Source organism: Neofelis nebulosa, chromosome 5 (genome assembly GCF_028018385.1).
Source record: "Neofelis nebulosa isolate mNeoNeb1 chromosome 5, mNeoNeb1.pri, whole genome shotgun sequence".
Lineage (NCBI taxonomy): Eukaryota > Metazoa > Chordata > Mammalia > Carnivora > Felidae > Neofelis > Neofelis nebulosa.
Genome location: NC_080786.1, coordinates 84,213,535 through 84,228,546, shown reverse-complemented (window position 1 = coordinate 84,228,546; position 15,012 = coordinate 84,213,535). Strand labels below are relative to the sequence as shown.

Genomic DNA, 15,012 nt, shown 5'->3' with positions numbered 1-15,012 from the left:
ACAATATTAGAAAAATTCCTTTCTTTTCTTTTCTTTTTTTTTTTTTTTTACTATTACTTGAAAGGAGAGCATAAAAGGAAGAAGAAACTTCATGTAGAATAAAAATGAAGGGGTGACTTTGGATCATGGTATCCGGTAGAAGACACCCACCTCTCCCAGAGGACAAGTGGAGGAAGAGGGAGTTTGGGAGTTATCTGGAGACAGAACTGGTGTCATAAGAAAGGGAACGGATTAGACAGGGAACAAGGAAGAGAGATGGGGTCCCTATCATTGATAGGGTCATAGACCCTATCTATTCATTGAGTCTTCTGTTTAGTTACTTTATCTACCGCGTTCCTTATTCCCTGATCATACCCTCTCACCCCCATTTAATTGAACTTTTTCTTTATTTAATGTCATGCTTTTAATTATGACATAAGAAGGATATCATTGCTTAGCGGTGTGGTTGGTAGGGTAATGTTACAATGTCTGATACAATCCTAGGGTATCGAGACCTGCATTCACTTTTTTCCACCTGCTGCCAACAGGAATTACATTGGGAACATATTAAAAAGTAATTTGTTTCATTCAACATATAATCAACAAAATGCAAGAATAAAATCATGACACTCCTTGACTTACAGTAAAAGCCTTAAACAGTAACACAAGATATTGTTTTCTAAAAATGGCATTTCAAACCTACATTTAATGATCTCTTGTTAGGGTTAAAAGGGTCAAACCCCCGAAATACTTCAAAGAAAACAATGTAGCTCCGTAGAACAGAACAACCCACTCTTGCTGTTCACTCCTGACACATACTCCTGACAAATGAGTGACTTCCAGGGAAATCTGGATCCCAAACACCAGAGCAAAGGACCCCAGCTCCCATCCGCCCCACCCCCATCTGCACAGGAACTAGGAGCTAGGAGTCCACCCTCAAATGGATTGTGAATCAAAGCTCCTCAAACTGCCTAACCAAATGCTCAATTTCCCAGTTTCTTTTTTTTTTTTAATATGAAATTTGTTGTCAAATTGGTTTCCATACAACACCCAGTGCTCATCCCAACAGGTGCCCACCTCAATGCCCATCAATTTCCCAGTTTCTTTTCTGTTCAGTTAGATGTCAATCTGAACAATTTGGGAATCTTAACATTTCTTTTAAAACCACATACAAATGGCTCTTCATTCCTCTGGCAAGTACAAAATAGCCCACCCTCAGGAGAAAGGAAACCAATATTTATGGTAAAAGATAAAATATGATGTGATTGTGTTAAGATCTTCCGCTGGTTTGCTCAAAAGGCTACTGCTTCTTGTTTAAGCTGCCACAGCAAATCTCTGCTGGTAGGAAGAAAAATTTCCACGGCTCAATAATGAGATAACATCAGTAAGCAATTTATTAAAGAGGCTGCCATCCATCACTGGAATTTTGAACAATAATGATGCATCGAAAATAAGTATTCCCAGTTTTCTTTTCCCTCCTCACAAATTCCTTCAGTTCCAATATCTCTTCAGTAAATTGTTAATAGTATTTTGCTCTTTGTCTTTTTGGAAACAAGCCCAGGAGTGAGAAGACACCAGCAGCAGCTGTCACAAACCCAATGGTACTTATTGCTTGGTTGGCCTATAGAGAAATGAGAAACAAAAAACACCACAGCTTATTCTAAAGGCACCTCAGTGTCCTAAATCCAAGCAAACTGAAGACCCTTTCAATGACACCAGAAAAATTTAAAGCTTCATGCCAAATTAAGTTCTGTGTGAAGATGAATAAATTTATAATTTTTATAATTATGACAAAGAGATAGTTAAATACATGTAGGTATACGTTTCTCATATTTTTATGGCCCCCAATAGTTTATAACTCATTATGGCACAATTCCTAATAATCATCATAGTACATCTGGGAGGTAGTGTTACTCCTATTTGGGAAAACTTGGTAAGTTAAGTGATTCGCCTGAGGTCATACCACCAACATGTTTAGATATGGGTTGAGCCATGAACCATGTGTTTCTCTTCCAAACAATCCCTACCTCCTTAATACACCCTAGTTTGGTCTATACCAGAGTGAATATCATGTGTATGTGTGTGTGTGTGTGTGTATGTGTGTGTGCATGTGTGTTCCTGACTCAAGAATGTCTACTAGAGAAAGAATTCACAGATGTAATCTAAACTAAATACCTCTATGCTCTTATTTGGTAGTTACAATTTCTCTTTTGATAAACAAACTTCAAAAGAGGTCACTACTGATGTTAACTATTGTGTCACAAATTAATTTCTCATGTAGACAAACTAAAATAAACTACTCTCAAGCTCAGTTGTCCATAAAGGAGTTCAGACGTTTGTAGCTTTAAGGGTATTAATCATCATGATGAGGGATCTAATAAATATTCATGATTTTCATGGCACTCAGCTAATATTGCCTTCCATCTGCATGAGTTTGCATGCAGTTTTATGACCCAAAGATCATATTCAGATGCTTCAGAGTCATCAGACATTCTGAAAACAACAGTTGTTCTCTGGGATTGAAGAAATCAGGCTTTCAAATAAAGGAAAACATTTTCCCCAAATGATTCCAGGGACCAACCCAAATGCTGGAAAGCCTGACCCAGATCACATTTGAGCATGCCTTCTCTCTAACCCACAGGTCTCCACCACAGAGCCTGCCACACCACATAGTGCTGCCTCCCTACCTGCAGCTTCCCTGTGGGAACCAGACTGCAAGGGCCTGGCCAATGACAGGAGCATTTACTCCATTTATATCACCCTGCGGTCTGCAGGGACAAGGCCAGGCACCAAAACTCCCTGCTGTGCCACCATCCCCAGCTGCCAGGGAGAGTGGCAGCTGGCGAACAAATGACAAATGCTATTTTACTTTACAATCCTAACTTTATTTGGTTGCTTGATTATTTTACTCATAATTTTTAATTAGTCACCACCTAAGTTATTTCCCGGAGAAAGAGTCAGAATTTGCTGCAGTCCAGAACTACCCATGGGGAGCCAGGGGGAGAGGCAGATACAAGACAGAGGACAAAATTCCAAAGAGAGGCAAAATCAATAATCAGATAGTCAATTGGATAATCAAGCCTAACTCTCATATAATTCCAGGCAGATGCTGAGATCCCAAGATCTGATACAGGGAAATGTGGTGGTGGCGGGGCAATGAACAAATAGGAAGATGCAATTGGTATCTTTAGAGAGAAGAGTCAAATGGCAGTAGGGTACAGCCCTGGGGAAGATCCTGTGGGCTTCCCAAATCCCAAACACTTATTTAAAATTATATTCTAGATGGCAAAATCCTGTGACAATCCCTTGGCGTTTTGTGTAATGGGATCTGCTAAACGCAGACCTAACTCACTGGGTATCTTTCAGCCAGTAGAAATACAAGAGATGAAAGAAATCCCACAGATCTAAGAGGCCTGGGGAAAGCAATGTGATCCTAAGCCAAAATCCCCTGACAGCACACAGGCCAGATACAATTACAAGGAAACTATTTCCTACAGTGCACGTGGTTTCCCAAATCCCAAACACTTACTTCAAGTTACATTCTAGATGGCAAAACCCTGTGTGATTGGGACAATCCCTTGGCGTTTTGAGTAACAGGATCTGACTTGCAAGATTGTAACATCTCAGAATGTTCTCAGAACCTATATGAACACGAGCTTTTATTTCACAATTTAGGATTATAAAGTCACCTAAGCTGACTCTTTATACTTTTATCCTTTACAGGGCTTTCTGACTGTGGGCCATAATAAAAGCCTCATTCTGAGGATCTAAACATGACCAGGGAAACATTAGTTGAATCTGGAGTGCTGTATCCTGACATAGCATAGCTGGGTCACAGATGACCACAAGGTCTACCAAAATTCCTTTTCCTCTGAGACTCGAAGTTCACAGTGCTATGCACTGAAGCACAGTCAGGGTATATTGTAGATCAGCTTGTTCAGGCCTATGCAAGAGTGCTACCATCTTCCACAAAGCTAGGCACATTTCAATACCTTGTTAAGACTATACCAGTGGAACATGTCTACCTAAAATCTTTTTTAAAAGAAAAGACAAACCACATACTAGAAAACAACAAAACAAAACATTTCCAACAGGCAAATCTGATAAGGAACTGTTATCCAAAATATGTAAAAAGTTCTTAAAACTCAACAAAAAGAAAACAAGCAAGCCACCCAGTTTAAAAATGGGCAAAAGATCTCAAGAGACACATCGTTAAATATGCAAATCACAAAGGAGCATATGAAAAGATGCTTAACTTCATACACGTTTAGGGAATTGCAAATTAAGATAGTGAGACACCACTGTGTACCTATTAGAATGGCTAAAACCCAAAATGCTCACAATACTAAATGTGGAAGAAGACAGGGAAAAACAAGAACTCTCATTCGTTGTTGGTGGGAATGCAAAAGGGCACAGCCACTTTGTAAGACCTTCCATGGTTTCTAACAAAAATAAACATATTCTTACCATACAATCGAGTAATCATGCCCTTTGGTATTTACACAAAACCCTGCACACAAATGTTTCTAGAAGTTTTATTCATAATTACCAAAACTCGGAATCAACCAAGATGGTTTTTAGTTGCTGAATGTACATCCAGACAATGGAGCGTTACTTGGTGATAGAGAAAAATGAGTTACCAAATCATGAAAAGACATGGAGGAATTTTAAATGCATGTTGCTTAGATTGCATTCTTCTCAGCAGTTGCCAGAGACTTGGGAGGAGGAAAGACGAATAGGCAAACAGAGCACGGAGAAGTTTTAGGGTAGGGAAACTATTCCGTATGATACTGTACTAGTGGATATATGTCACTATACAGTTATAATTTATAGAATGCAAAACACTAAGACTAAACCCTAATGTAAACTATTTTAGGAGAGGCAAAATTTTTCCTTTGTGCATCTTAGGTTTTCAGCTGAGGCTCACTAATAAAAGGCAAATTGACAAGAGAAAAACAGAGGTTTATTAACATGTACATCTCAAACATACACAGGAGAAACTCAGGGAAGAGTAATTCAAAGAGGTGGCTTAGAATTCAGGCTTACATAGCACATCTTCAGCAAAGATCAATACATTTGTAGAGTAATGGCAGGACAAAAGAAAGCAGTTTCAGGCTGCCAAGGATGGCAGACCGCGGTAAGGTAAACATGGGAAATTAATGGCAAAGGCTAGTTAGTAAGGGTTGTTATATAAATTTTATTTTTACATTTATTTATTATTGAGAGACAGAGAGACACAGAGCGTGAGCAGGGGAGGAGCCGAGAGATGGAGAAGCACAGAATCCGAAGCAGGCTCCCGCTCTGAGCTGTCAGCACAGAGCCCGACACGGGGCTAGAACTCACTAACCGCGAGATCATGACCTGAGCCAAAGTCGGACGCTCAACCGACTGAGCCACCCAGGTGCCCCAGTAAGTGTTATTATTTAGATTCCTCTACTGGTTGTCTGTGATGATTAATTTTTGTCCTTCCTGCTAGCAAAGGGAAGAGGGACACCTTTCAAAATGTATCTCCCACTTTTAGGCAAATATGTGGAGAGCAGGGCCTGCTTCTTCTCAAGTGCCTTCAGCTCTTGATAAATAATAATCCTTATGCCACATATTTTGAGGTGATATTCTAGTTTCCTTCACTATGGACTTTGGTGGGTAATGTGTCAGTATTGGTTTATTATTTGTAACAAATATACCACACTGATATGGAACGGTGATGGTTGGGGAGGCCGTGTATATGGGTGATGGGGAGGGGGTATGTGGGAACTCTCTAAAATTCCAGATCACATTTGCTGTGAACTGTAGATTACTCTAAAAAAAATAAAGCCTATAACTTTTTTAACACAGAAAAGCACGAAGAAGAAAAAGATGGACCATGATCCTTCCACCTTTCTAATCTTTTTAAATGCTGTTGAGGTTTTTTAATTTCAGAGAAATACATAGCCATTCCCCAAGAAAACTGTTCTATGTTCAAGACCCCTAATCCCTTGCAGCAAAGGCAGTCCTGAGAAGAAAATACATTGCAATCCAGGCCTATCTCAAGAAACAAGAAATATCCCCAACCTAACCTCACACCTAAAGGAACTAGAAGCAGAGCAGCAAAGAAACCCCAAATCCAGGGGCGCCTGGGCGGCTCAGTCGGTTAAACGTCCGACTTCAGCTCAGGTCACGATCTCGCGGTCCACGAGTTCGAGCCCCGCGTCGGTCTCTGAGCTGATGGCTCAGAGCCTGGAGCCTGCTTCCGATTCTGTGTCTCCCTCTCTCTCTGCCCCCCCCCCCGTTCATGCTGTGTCTCTGTCTCAAAAATAAATAAACGCTAAAAAAAAAAAAAAAGAAAAGAAACCCCAAATCCAGCAGAAGAAGAGAAATAATACAGATGGGAGCAGAAATAAACAATATAGAATCTGAAAAAAACAGTAGAACAGATCAACGCATCAAAGAACTGGTTTTCTGAAAGAATAAACACAATTGATAACCCCCTAGCCAGACTTTTCAAAAAGAAAAGAGAGAGGACCTATAAAATCATGAATGAAAGAGAAGAGATCACAACCAATACCACAGAAATACAAACAATTATTAGAGAATACCATGAAAAAATATATGCCAACAAACTGGGCAACCTGGAAGAAATGGACAAATTCCTGGACACCCACACACTACCAAAACTCAAGTGGGAAGAAATAAAATATTTGAACAGACCCATAACCAGCGAGGAAACTGAATCAGTTATCAAAAATCTCCCAACAAATAAGAGTCCTAGGCCAGATGGCTTCCCAGAGAAATTCGACCAGACATTTAAAGCAGAGTTAATACCTATTCTTCTCAAGCTGTTCCAAAAAATAGAAATGGAAAGAAAACTTTCGGACTCATTCTATGAAGGCAGCATTACCTTGATTCCCAAACCAGATAGAGACTTCACTAAAAGGGAGAATTACAAACCAATATCCTTTTTGAACATGGATGCAAAAATTCTCAACAAGATACTGGCAAATTGAATTCAACAGTATATTAAAAGAATTATTCACCATGACCAAGCGGAATTCATTCCTGGGCTGCAGGGCTGGTTCAATATTCACAAATCAATCAGTGTGATCCATCACATTAAAAGAAGAAAGGATAAGGGCCATATGATCCTGTCAATAGTTGCAGAAAAAGCATTTGACAAAATACAGCATTCTTTCTTAATAAAAACCCTCAAGAAAGTTGGGATAGAAGGAACATAGCTTAACATCATAAAGCCATATATGAAAAGCCCACAGCTAATATTATCCTCAATGGGGGAAAATTGAGAGCTTTCCCTCTGAGATCAGGAACACTACAGGGATGTCCACTCTCACCGCTGTTGTTTAACATAGTGTTGAAAGTCCTGGCCTCAGGAATCAGACAACAAAATGAAATAAAAGGCATCCGAATTGGCAAAGAACAAGTCAAACTTTCACTTTTTGCAGATGACATGATACTGTACATGGAAAACCCAAAAGACTCCACCAAAAAGCTGCTAGAACTGATATATGAACTCAGCAAAGTCACAGGATATAAAATCAATGTACAGAGATCAGTTGCATTTCTATACGCCAATAATGAAACACTAGAAAGAGAAATCAATAAATTGATCCCATTTACAATAGCACCAAGAACCATAAAATACCTAGGAATAAACCTAAGCAAGGATGTAAAAGATCTGTATGCTTAAAACTATAGAACACTTAAGAAAGAAATTGAAGAAGACACAAAGAAATGGAAAAACATTCCCATGCTCATGGATTGGAAGAGCAAATATTGTTAAGATGTCAATAATACCCAAAGTAATCTACCCATTCAGTGAAATACCAAAATTGCACCAGCATTCTTCTCAGAGCTAGAAGAAACAATTCTAAAATTTGTATGGAACCACAAAAGACCCTGAATAGCCAAGCTAATGTTGAAAAAGAAAACCAAAGCCAGAGGCATCACAATCCCAGACTTTAGCTTCTACTACAAAGCTGTAATCATCAAGACAGTATGGTATTGGCACAAAAACAGACACATAGACCAATGGAATAGAATAGAGAACCCAGAATGGGACCCACAAATGTACAGCCAACTAATCTTTGAGAAAGCAAGAAAAGGGTATCCAATGGAAAACAGTCCCTTCAGCAAATGGTGCTGGGAGAACTGGACAGTAACATGTAGAAGAATGAAACTGGACCACTTTGTTACACCATACACAAAAATAAAGTCGAAATGGATTAAAGACCTAAATGTGAGACAGGAAACCATCAAAACCCTAGAGGAGAAAACAGGCAACAACCTCTTGCCATTTGCAACAATGTGGATGGAACAGGAGGGTATTATGCTAAGTGAAATAAGTCAGTCAGAGAAAGACTGTACCATATGCTTTCACTAATATGTGGAATTTGAGTAACTTAAGAGAAGACCATGGGGGAAGCAAAGGGGGAAAAATAGCTTTTAACAAAGAGGGAGGCAAACCATAAAAGACTCTTAAATACAGAGAAGAAACTGAGGGTTGATTTGCGGGGGGTGTGGGGGAGAGGGGAAAATGGGTGATGAGCATTGAGAAGGGCACTTGTTGGGATGAGCACTGGGCATTGTATGCAAGCAATGAATCTACTCCCAAAGTCAAGAGGACACTATATATGCTGATGTTAGCTAACTTGACAATAAATTAGATTTAAATAAATAAATAAATAAGTAAATAAATACATAAATAAATAAATTTGTTGAAACTTTCAAAAAAAAGGCCCTTAATCCCTGAGGAGACCCCAAAACTAACCCAACACTAGCTATTGTTGGTAGTAATATTATGAATTGTTGATAATAATGAAAATAATAATAAAGTGCTACAGTTTCTATCAGATCAACATAAATTTTATCGAGGAGCACCAATACAGAGCTATAAAATTCTTAATTACTATAATTAAAAATAACATTCATCTAAGACACATTGTTTATTGAGATGGATGATATGTAATACAGTGCACTAAGAGACTTCAAATATCTAGTATAATCCCCCAAAGAGCCTCAGTTTATAGGTTGGGAAACTGATAAACAATGTTCTCCAAGCCACCAACCTAATAACTGGGGAAGATGTGGATGTAGCTCAGGTAAGCACAATTTCAAAGCTTAGGTGAGTTCTTAGGGCTGTCACTGTACTTCCTGCAACAGAACCAGCTAGAGAACAGTTCTAGTTGTTGAGGAATGATTAATTTTTCATGGGTCTTGATTCTGGGTATGAAAGGGGAAAAGATGAGGGATGGTAAATTAGCGCCAAAGCAAGAAGATGGTTCTGATCGCATTTTTTTTTTTTAGCCACATTAAAAAAAATTGCTTCTTGAACACAGTGGACAACTTTATCCTTTACAAAGGAGAGGAATGGACTTCACTTCCTAGTTACACCCTTAGTTTTTAATGCGAAGGTGAACAGGATTTTTTGTGTGGATATTTTCTGTGCTCTGGCTCACAAGCGATTTATTGTTACATGTGAATAGCACATTCATTATGTTAATATATTTCCTAAAGAAATGCATTTCCAATTAAATTATTTCCTAATGAAAACAAATGTATCCTTTTATTATGTTCCCTGTCCCATCTTCCCAAGCTTCCGTGAGGGGAATTGGAAACTAATTCCTTAGAACAGATGTTTCTGTAACTGATTCAACCATTTCAGGATACTGGGAGCCTTTATTCATTCTCTAATATCCCTTTAATAAATCTTTAGGTTAGAACATCAACGTTGGAATTGGATTGGTGCCACAATAGGTAGAAAGAAGGCAAATGAACCAAGCATGCTTTTAGTTAGGAATCGGCCACGCTACAAAATAGTGTGAGAGACGACAACATTGCATGCTACTTTAAAAATAAAGTAATTGATCCATTTTAAGAAATCATCCAAAATCTCAACCAATCAAAGGACCTGCTTAAAAGCACAAGATTCCTCTGAAACTAGCATTGCAAGGAGACAGAAACAATTTTCAAAACCACCAAAATATGTCTGTCATTAGCTGGCCTCTCTCAGTCAGGTAATGGGGAAGAATCTCAGAGTTACCATCTCTATTTCTGGCAAATGAACTTCCATTTAAATATTTCAACACTCTTTTCAGAATGTCCCTTTCAGCATGTGAGGCTGCTGTATGGCAGAAAAATGGAAGGAAGGAACCCTGAAGGACAGAACGCAACAGGACTGACAGAAAAGCTACGGTCTTGATTCTGCTTCAAGCTCCTTCCAGCCCCAAATTCAAAATGTCCACGTTCACGCATTAATGTGGTTATAACTGCTACATGATCTTGGACACCTCAATTCCTGTCCTTATCCTTCAGGATTCTCACCTTTTCTCCATTCTTTTCATTTCGTTTTAGGCCTGAGAATCTTATAGTCAGTAGTGCTTATTTTCCCAAGGTAAGCAACTTCTATGTCTTCTAAAGAAAACTCACCTGCTCTGAAACTCCTTCTCCATAGCGAAGCAAAGTCACAAAATGCTCACAGTTGTTGACAAGTATGTCATAATCCACCTCTTGTCCAATAACAATCTCTGACCGCTGCATGACTTCCTCCATGGGGAGAGGAGGATAAGTTTCATCATATTTATTGTTTATTCTGTATGTGTCGTTTCCCACGACATCCTTCAGGGGCTGCATCTTCACCAGGGCCTTCCTGCTAAATATAGACTTGGCGCTTGTAAATGCTGCAGGAATGCCATCCTCTATAAGGAGAATTCTGGTTAGCAAGATGTGGTGACCCAGCTCAGAGAACCCCAATGCCAGAGTATTGCAATGCTACATGTTTGGAAGTGATGGAGTCACTGAACCCAGCTCGGTTCCCAACTTAGCACCAAACCAGAAGCCACTTTAATCATACCAGGCTTAATAACTCATTTGGTAGTTTATCTATAATGAGGGAAAATAGAAGAGAAACCTGTATCTGCCCATAGAGAAAATTGAGTGAGAAAACTACCCATTCTTGAGAAACAAGTTCTCTATCAATTGGCATTATTATTAGAGATCTTGGTATGTGTCCCTAACAGAATACAAATAAAACCATTGTCTCCTTTTTTTTCCCTATAAAATATGCTTTTATTCAGCATCTGAACCCTTCCCAGCTACTCTCTTTGGGCCTCAGCTGTGTGCATTGTGATTGATAAGTTCGTCCTAGTTATCTAAGTGTGCTCCTTACCCCTTTCTCTGCTTTTTACACTTGTTCTTTCAACTTGGATTCAATTTTGTTCCAATTTGAAACCCCTCCAAGGGGTCAGCTGGGGTCAAGCTGGGGCCCTGCTTTTATCTTGCCAGTTCCTTTAGGCCAAGAAACTAAGTCCTGAAACTGAATCTAACCTAGTAGGCCCTGTCCACCAGATGCAGCCCCATGCAATGCCATACCCACCTGTTACATGTCCCACCCCTGCAACTCCCTTTTAACTGCCTCAGTTGGCAATCAGTTACCTTTGTCTAGATACCTTTGTCTCCTGGCCTGCTACTGCCAGTATCTGAGGTTGGACAGATGATTGCTCAGTGTTCAGCTCTAACACCTGGCCCTGGTCCCTCTCCATCTGCCCAAGACTGCTATGCTTGGCTATGTGTTCAAGTCAATCATGAGAGAGTCTCCATGTAACCGGTGTGAAGAGAGTCTTCCTTTTTGTAATAACTAAAAGCTAACTTTCTTTTCCACTCCCTTTTTTTCCTACCTTCCAAGTTCCTTTTCCTTCAAGCAGCATTTCCAGTTAGTATCCTACACATTGGAAGTTCTTGTACAAGTTCTTAGAGCAGAGATCTCCTAGTTAGAATTACTAAAGTTTTATTTACACTAGTCTGATGCTATCAATTTATAGAGGAGGACACTGAAGCTTAGAGAGGTAAACTGGCTTGCAAAATACCACCTGAGTAGTTAACAATAGAACCAGAAAACTGCGTTTCAGTCTACAGGATCAGAGCTCAGTACTAGAACCATATTAAAATGGAGCTTAACACATGAAAATAAGGGAAGAGCAGAAAAATCTCCTATTGTATTCCAGACGTGAAAACTGCAGAGATATTGCAGCATTGCTTACTGTTAATCACTAGACTCTGCAGAAACTAATGGGTGTGTATCGTAAATGTCACTTTATTTGCCATTTCCATTTCCAATATTCTAGAAGAAGAGGCAAATATCTCAAGATGTTGCAAAAGTCACTACATTAAAAATTCTCAGACATCTCCAAGATAGTAAGACTAAGGTTATTAAAACTTCTTTGTAAACTTAAGTTGAAGAAAAGAAAATCTTCAGGCTACTTGTTATTTGCATACATTTTTTTCTTAAAAAATGAATTAATTTGTGCTTATTTCTAAATATTTAGGAAATATATTAAAAAACAACATAAATGTGTAAATTTAAATCACCCATTATCTGCCCAACCATAATCATGTTATTATTTTGATAATAATATTATCATATCCTTCTATTATGTCTTTTATTAACACATATATATTGAAGCATGCCTATGTGTGCATTCACATGGGTATATATTATTTCTTTGCAAAGTAGGTATAATATGACACACTGCATTTTTAATCTAGATTTTTTTTCAAGTAAATATCATGCAAGATTATTTCTCAAGCAATTAAGCATTTCCAGAAATATGATTTTTAATGGCCGTTAAATAGCTATTGTTTTGGCTTATCTAGCACCCCATCCCACCTCTGCCTCTTTCTTTCTGGAAATGATTTTGTGTGGGCAAATCACAGTATCTCTTTCTCCAGGGCACAACGATGGTGCAGTGATGGGCATGGGATCCACACTCGCCCAAATCAGATTGTTCTCCATGCTATTTCTAACTGCAACAGGCAGGGATTGGCCCTCTCTTATTAGATCACAAGACTGTAAGAATAAGAGCCTAAGGATGTTGATGACTATCAGTTCAGTCTCCTAGAGAGGCATAGTCTGGGAGAATTAAGACAATCCTTGGAAAGGAAATGCAGATGTGAGTCTTGATACTCATGTTTATGCCCCTACATCCAGGCATCCTTGAAGCCAGCACCAACCATCTTTATCCTTTTTTGTAGTTTTCCTCAGTGAAGCAATGAATTTGCCTTTTTCTTATGCTAACTTTTGTTTGTTTCCGTTACTTGCAACTAAAGAATTCTGTCAATATTCTGTGACAAAGTCATAACTCACTTAACTAGTCCACTATTGAATCTAAGCCATTGTTGGCTTCTTTTTTTTTTTTTAACCTCTTCATCCTCTTCACATATTTCACCTATCCCCCTATCCCTTCCCTCTGGCAACCACCCATTTGCTCTCTGTATTTGTGAGACTGTTTCTGGTTTTTTGTCCATTTGTGATTTTGTGGGGTTTTTTTTTGTGGATGTGTGGGTTTTTTTTTAGATTCCACATAGAAGTGAAATCACATGGTATTTGTCTTTATCTTTTTTTTAATTTTTTTTAACGTTTTTTTATTTATTTTTGAGACAGAGAGAGACACAGCATGAACGGGGGAGGGGCAGAGAGAGAGGGAGACACAGAATCGGAAGCAGGCTCCAGGCTCTGAGCCATCAGCCCAGAGCCTGACGCGGGGCTCGAACTCGCAGACCGCGAGATCGTGACTTGAGCTGAAGTCGGACGCTTAACAGACTGAGCCACCCAGGCGCCCCGGTATTTGTCTTTATCTTATTTCACACAGCATAATACCATTTAGATCCATCTATGTTAAGGCAAATGCAAAGATCTCATTCTTTTTTATGGCTAACATTCCATTATATATATATTACATATTATGTATATATGTATGTGTATATACATATACATATACATAACTTCTTGTGTATATATATATTTGTTTGTGTGCATGTGTGTGTGAGCGAGTATATATATTACATCTTCTTTATCCATTCATCTCTCAGTGGACACCTAGGTTGCTTCCTTATCTTGGCTCTTGTAAATAATGCTGCAATAAACATAGGGGTACATACATCTTTTCGAATTAGTGTTTTCACTTTCTTTGGGTAAATGTCCAATAGTGGGAATATTGGATCATTGGTATTTTTGAGGAAATTTTAATTTTCTGTGGAAATATCATACTGTTTTCCACAATTGTTACACCAATTTATATTCCCACTGACAGTGCAGGAAGATTCTCTTTTCTCCACATCCTCACCATCATTTGTTATTCTGCCATTGCCTGTTTTTTAAACTTTTATGAGATAGAAGTGAATACCTTTATGCTGAATGTTATTCTACATCTTTATAAATATTTCTGAAGAATAGACTCAGAGAAGTAAAATTACAGGGTCAGAGCATAGGAACAATAATTAACAAATTTGTTGCATATGAAGTTGGGGAGTACAAGTAGGACACTTTCCTAAAGGACTGAATAGTCTGAATAACTCATTTCATCAAGAAATAATCCATAGTTTTCAAAATGGGATAGTAATTATGAATGTAACCTGGTGGCAAAATTCTAGTCTTTCTTTATCCAACCCTTAGGTTGGAACACACCTGGTTCTCATGAAGAGAGAGGGCTATAATTAACAACTACAATGCATACTTTTCTATCACACAGTCAAGCAATAAAAAGTTATAAAATTTGTAGCCCAAACAGAAACGATTTGGTTTCCAGGTCATATTGTTACATAGAATGCAGGGTGATGCCCCCTGTCACCCTTCCTCTCAGACCTCCAAGTGATGGGGTTCTTTCCAAAAGGGAAATGTCCTTCATGAGAGAGAAAAAAGCCACATTCAGATTAAATTAAGTGCCGAGTTTTTGTTTGAACAATTGGTAGCAAAAACCAGGCTGCTTGCTTAGCTTTATTTACTTATGGTGGCTAAGAGTTTGGGGTTGCTTCTGGCAAATTGGGTGCTTAGCACGGTTTATAACCAAGTTAGCTCTGGTGAGTGGAAGAACACGTCTTTGAACTCATAAATAATCAGCAACACTGCCACTATACTTCTTTCATGAGACTATCGGTGAAGTGCTTGGTGGCTAGCTGATAACCATGAGTGTATTTTTTTTGTTTCTGTTTTTCTCCAGGTGTAAAAGGCCTCCTCCAGACTAGACATCATTAATGAAGCTTCTAATG

General features: G+C 38.7%; 1 protein-coding gene across 1 annotated transcript; it reads right to left on the bottom strand.

Annotated features, from left to right (window-relative positions):
* Positions 1-1,350: 1,350 nt before the first annotated feature.
* Positions 1,351-11,510, bottom strand: LOC131513148 (phospholipase A and acyltransferase 1-like). The gene is made up of 3 exons (XM_058732522.1): positions 11,418-11,510; positions 10,399-10,740; positions 1,351-1,600 (listed from the first exon to the last, which is right to left on the bottom strand). Exons 1-3 carry the CDS (start codon positions 11,508-11,510, stop codon positions 1,499-1,501), a joined length of 537 nt encoding a protein of 178 aa, XP_058588505.1. The 3' UTR covers positions 1,351-1,498.
* Between the last annotated feature and the right edge of the window lie 3,502 nt (positions 11,511-15,012).

Coding starts and splice junctions, on each gene's coding strand:
- LOC131513148 (XM_058732522.1), bottom strand. CDS start 11,510: ATGGAGAGGGACCAGGGCCAGGTGTTAGAGCTGAACACTGAGCAATCA. Junction 10,741..11,417: donor TAGCAGGCCAGGAGACAAAG/GTATCTAGACAA, acceptor CCAAACATGTAG/CATTGCAATACTCTGGCATT. Junction 1,601..10,398: donor GAGAAGGAGTTTCAGAGCAG/GTGAGTTTTCTT, acceptor ATTTCTCTATAG/GCCAACCAAGCAATAAGTAC.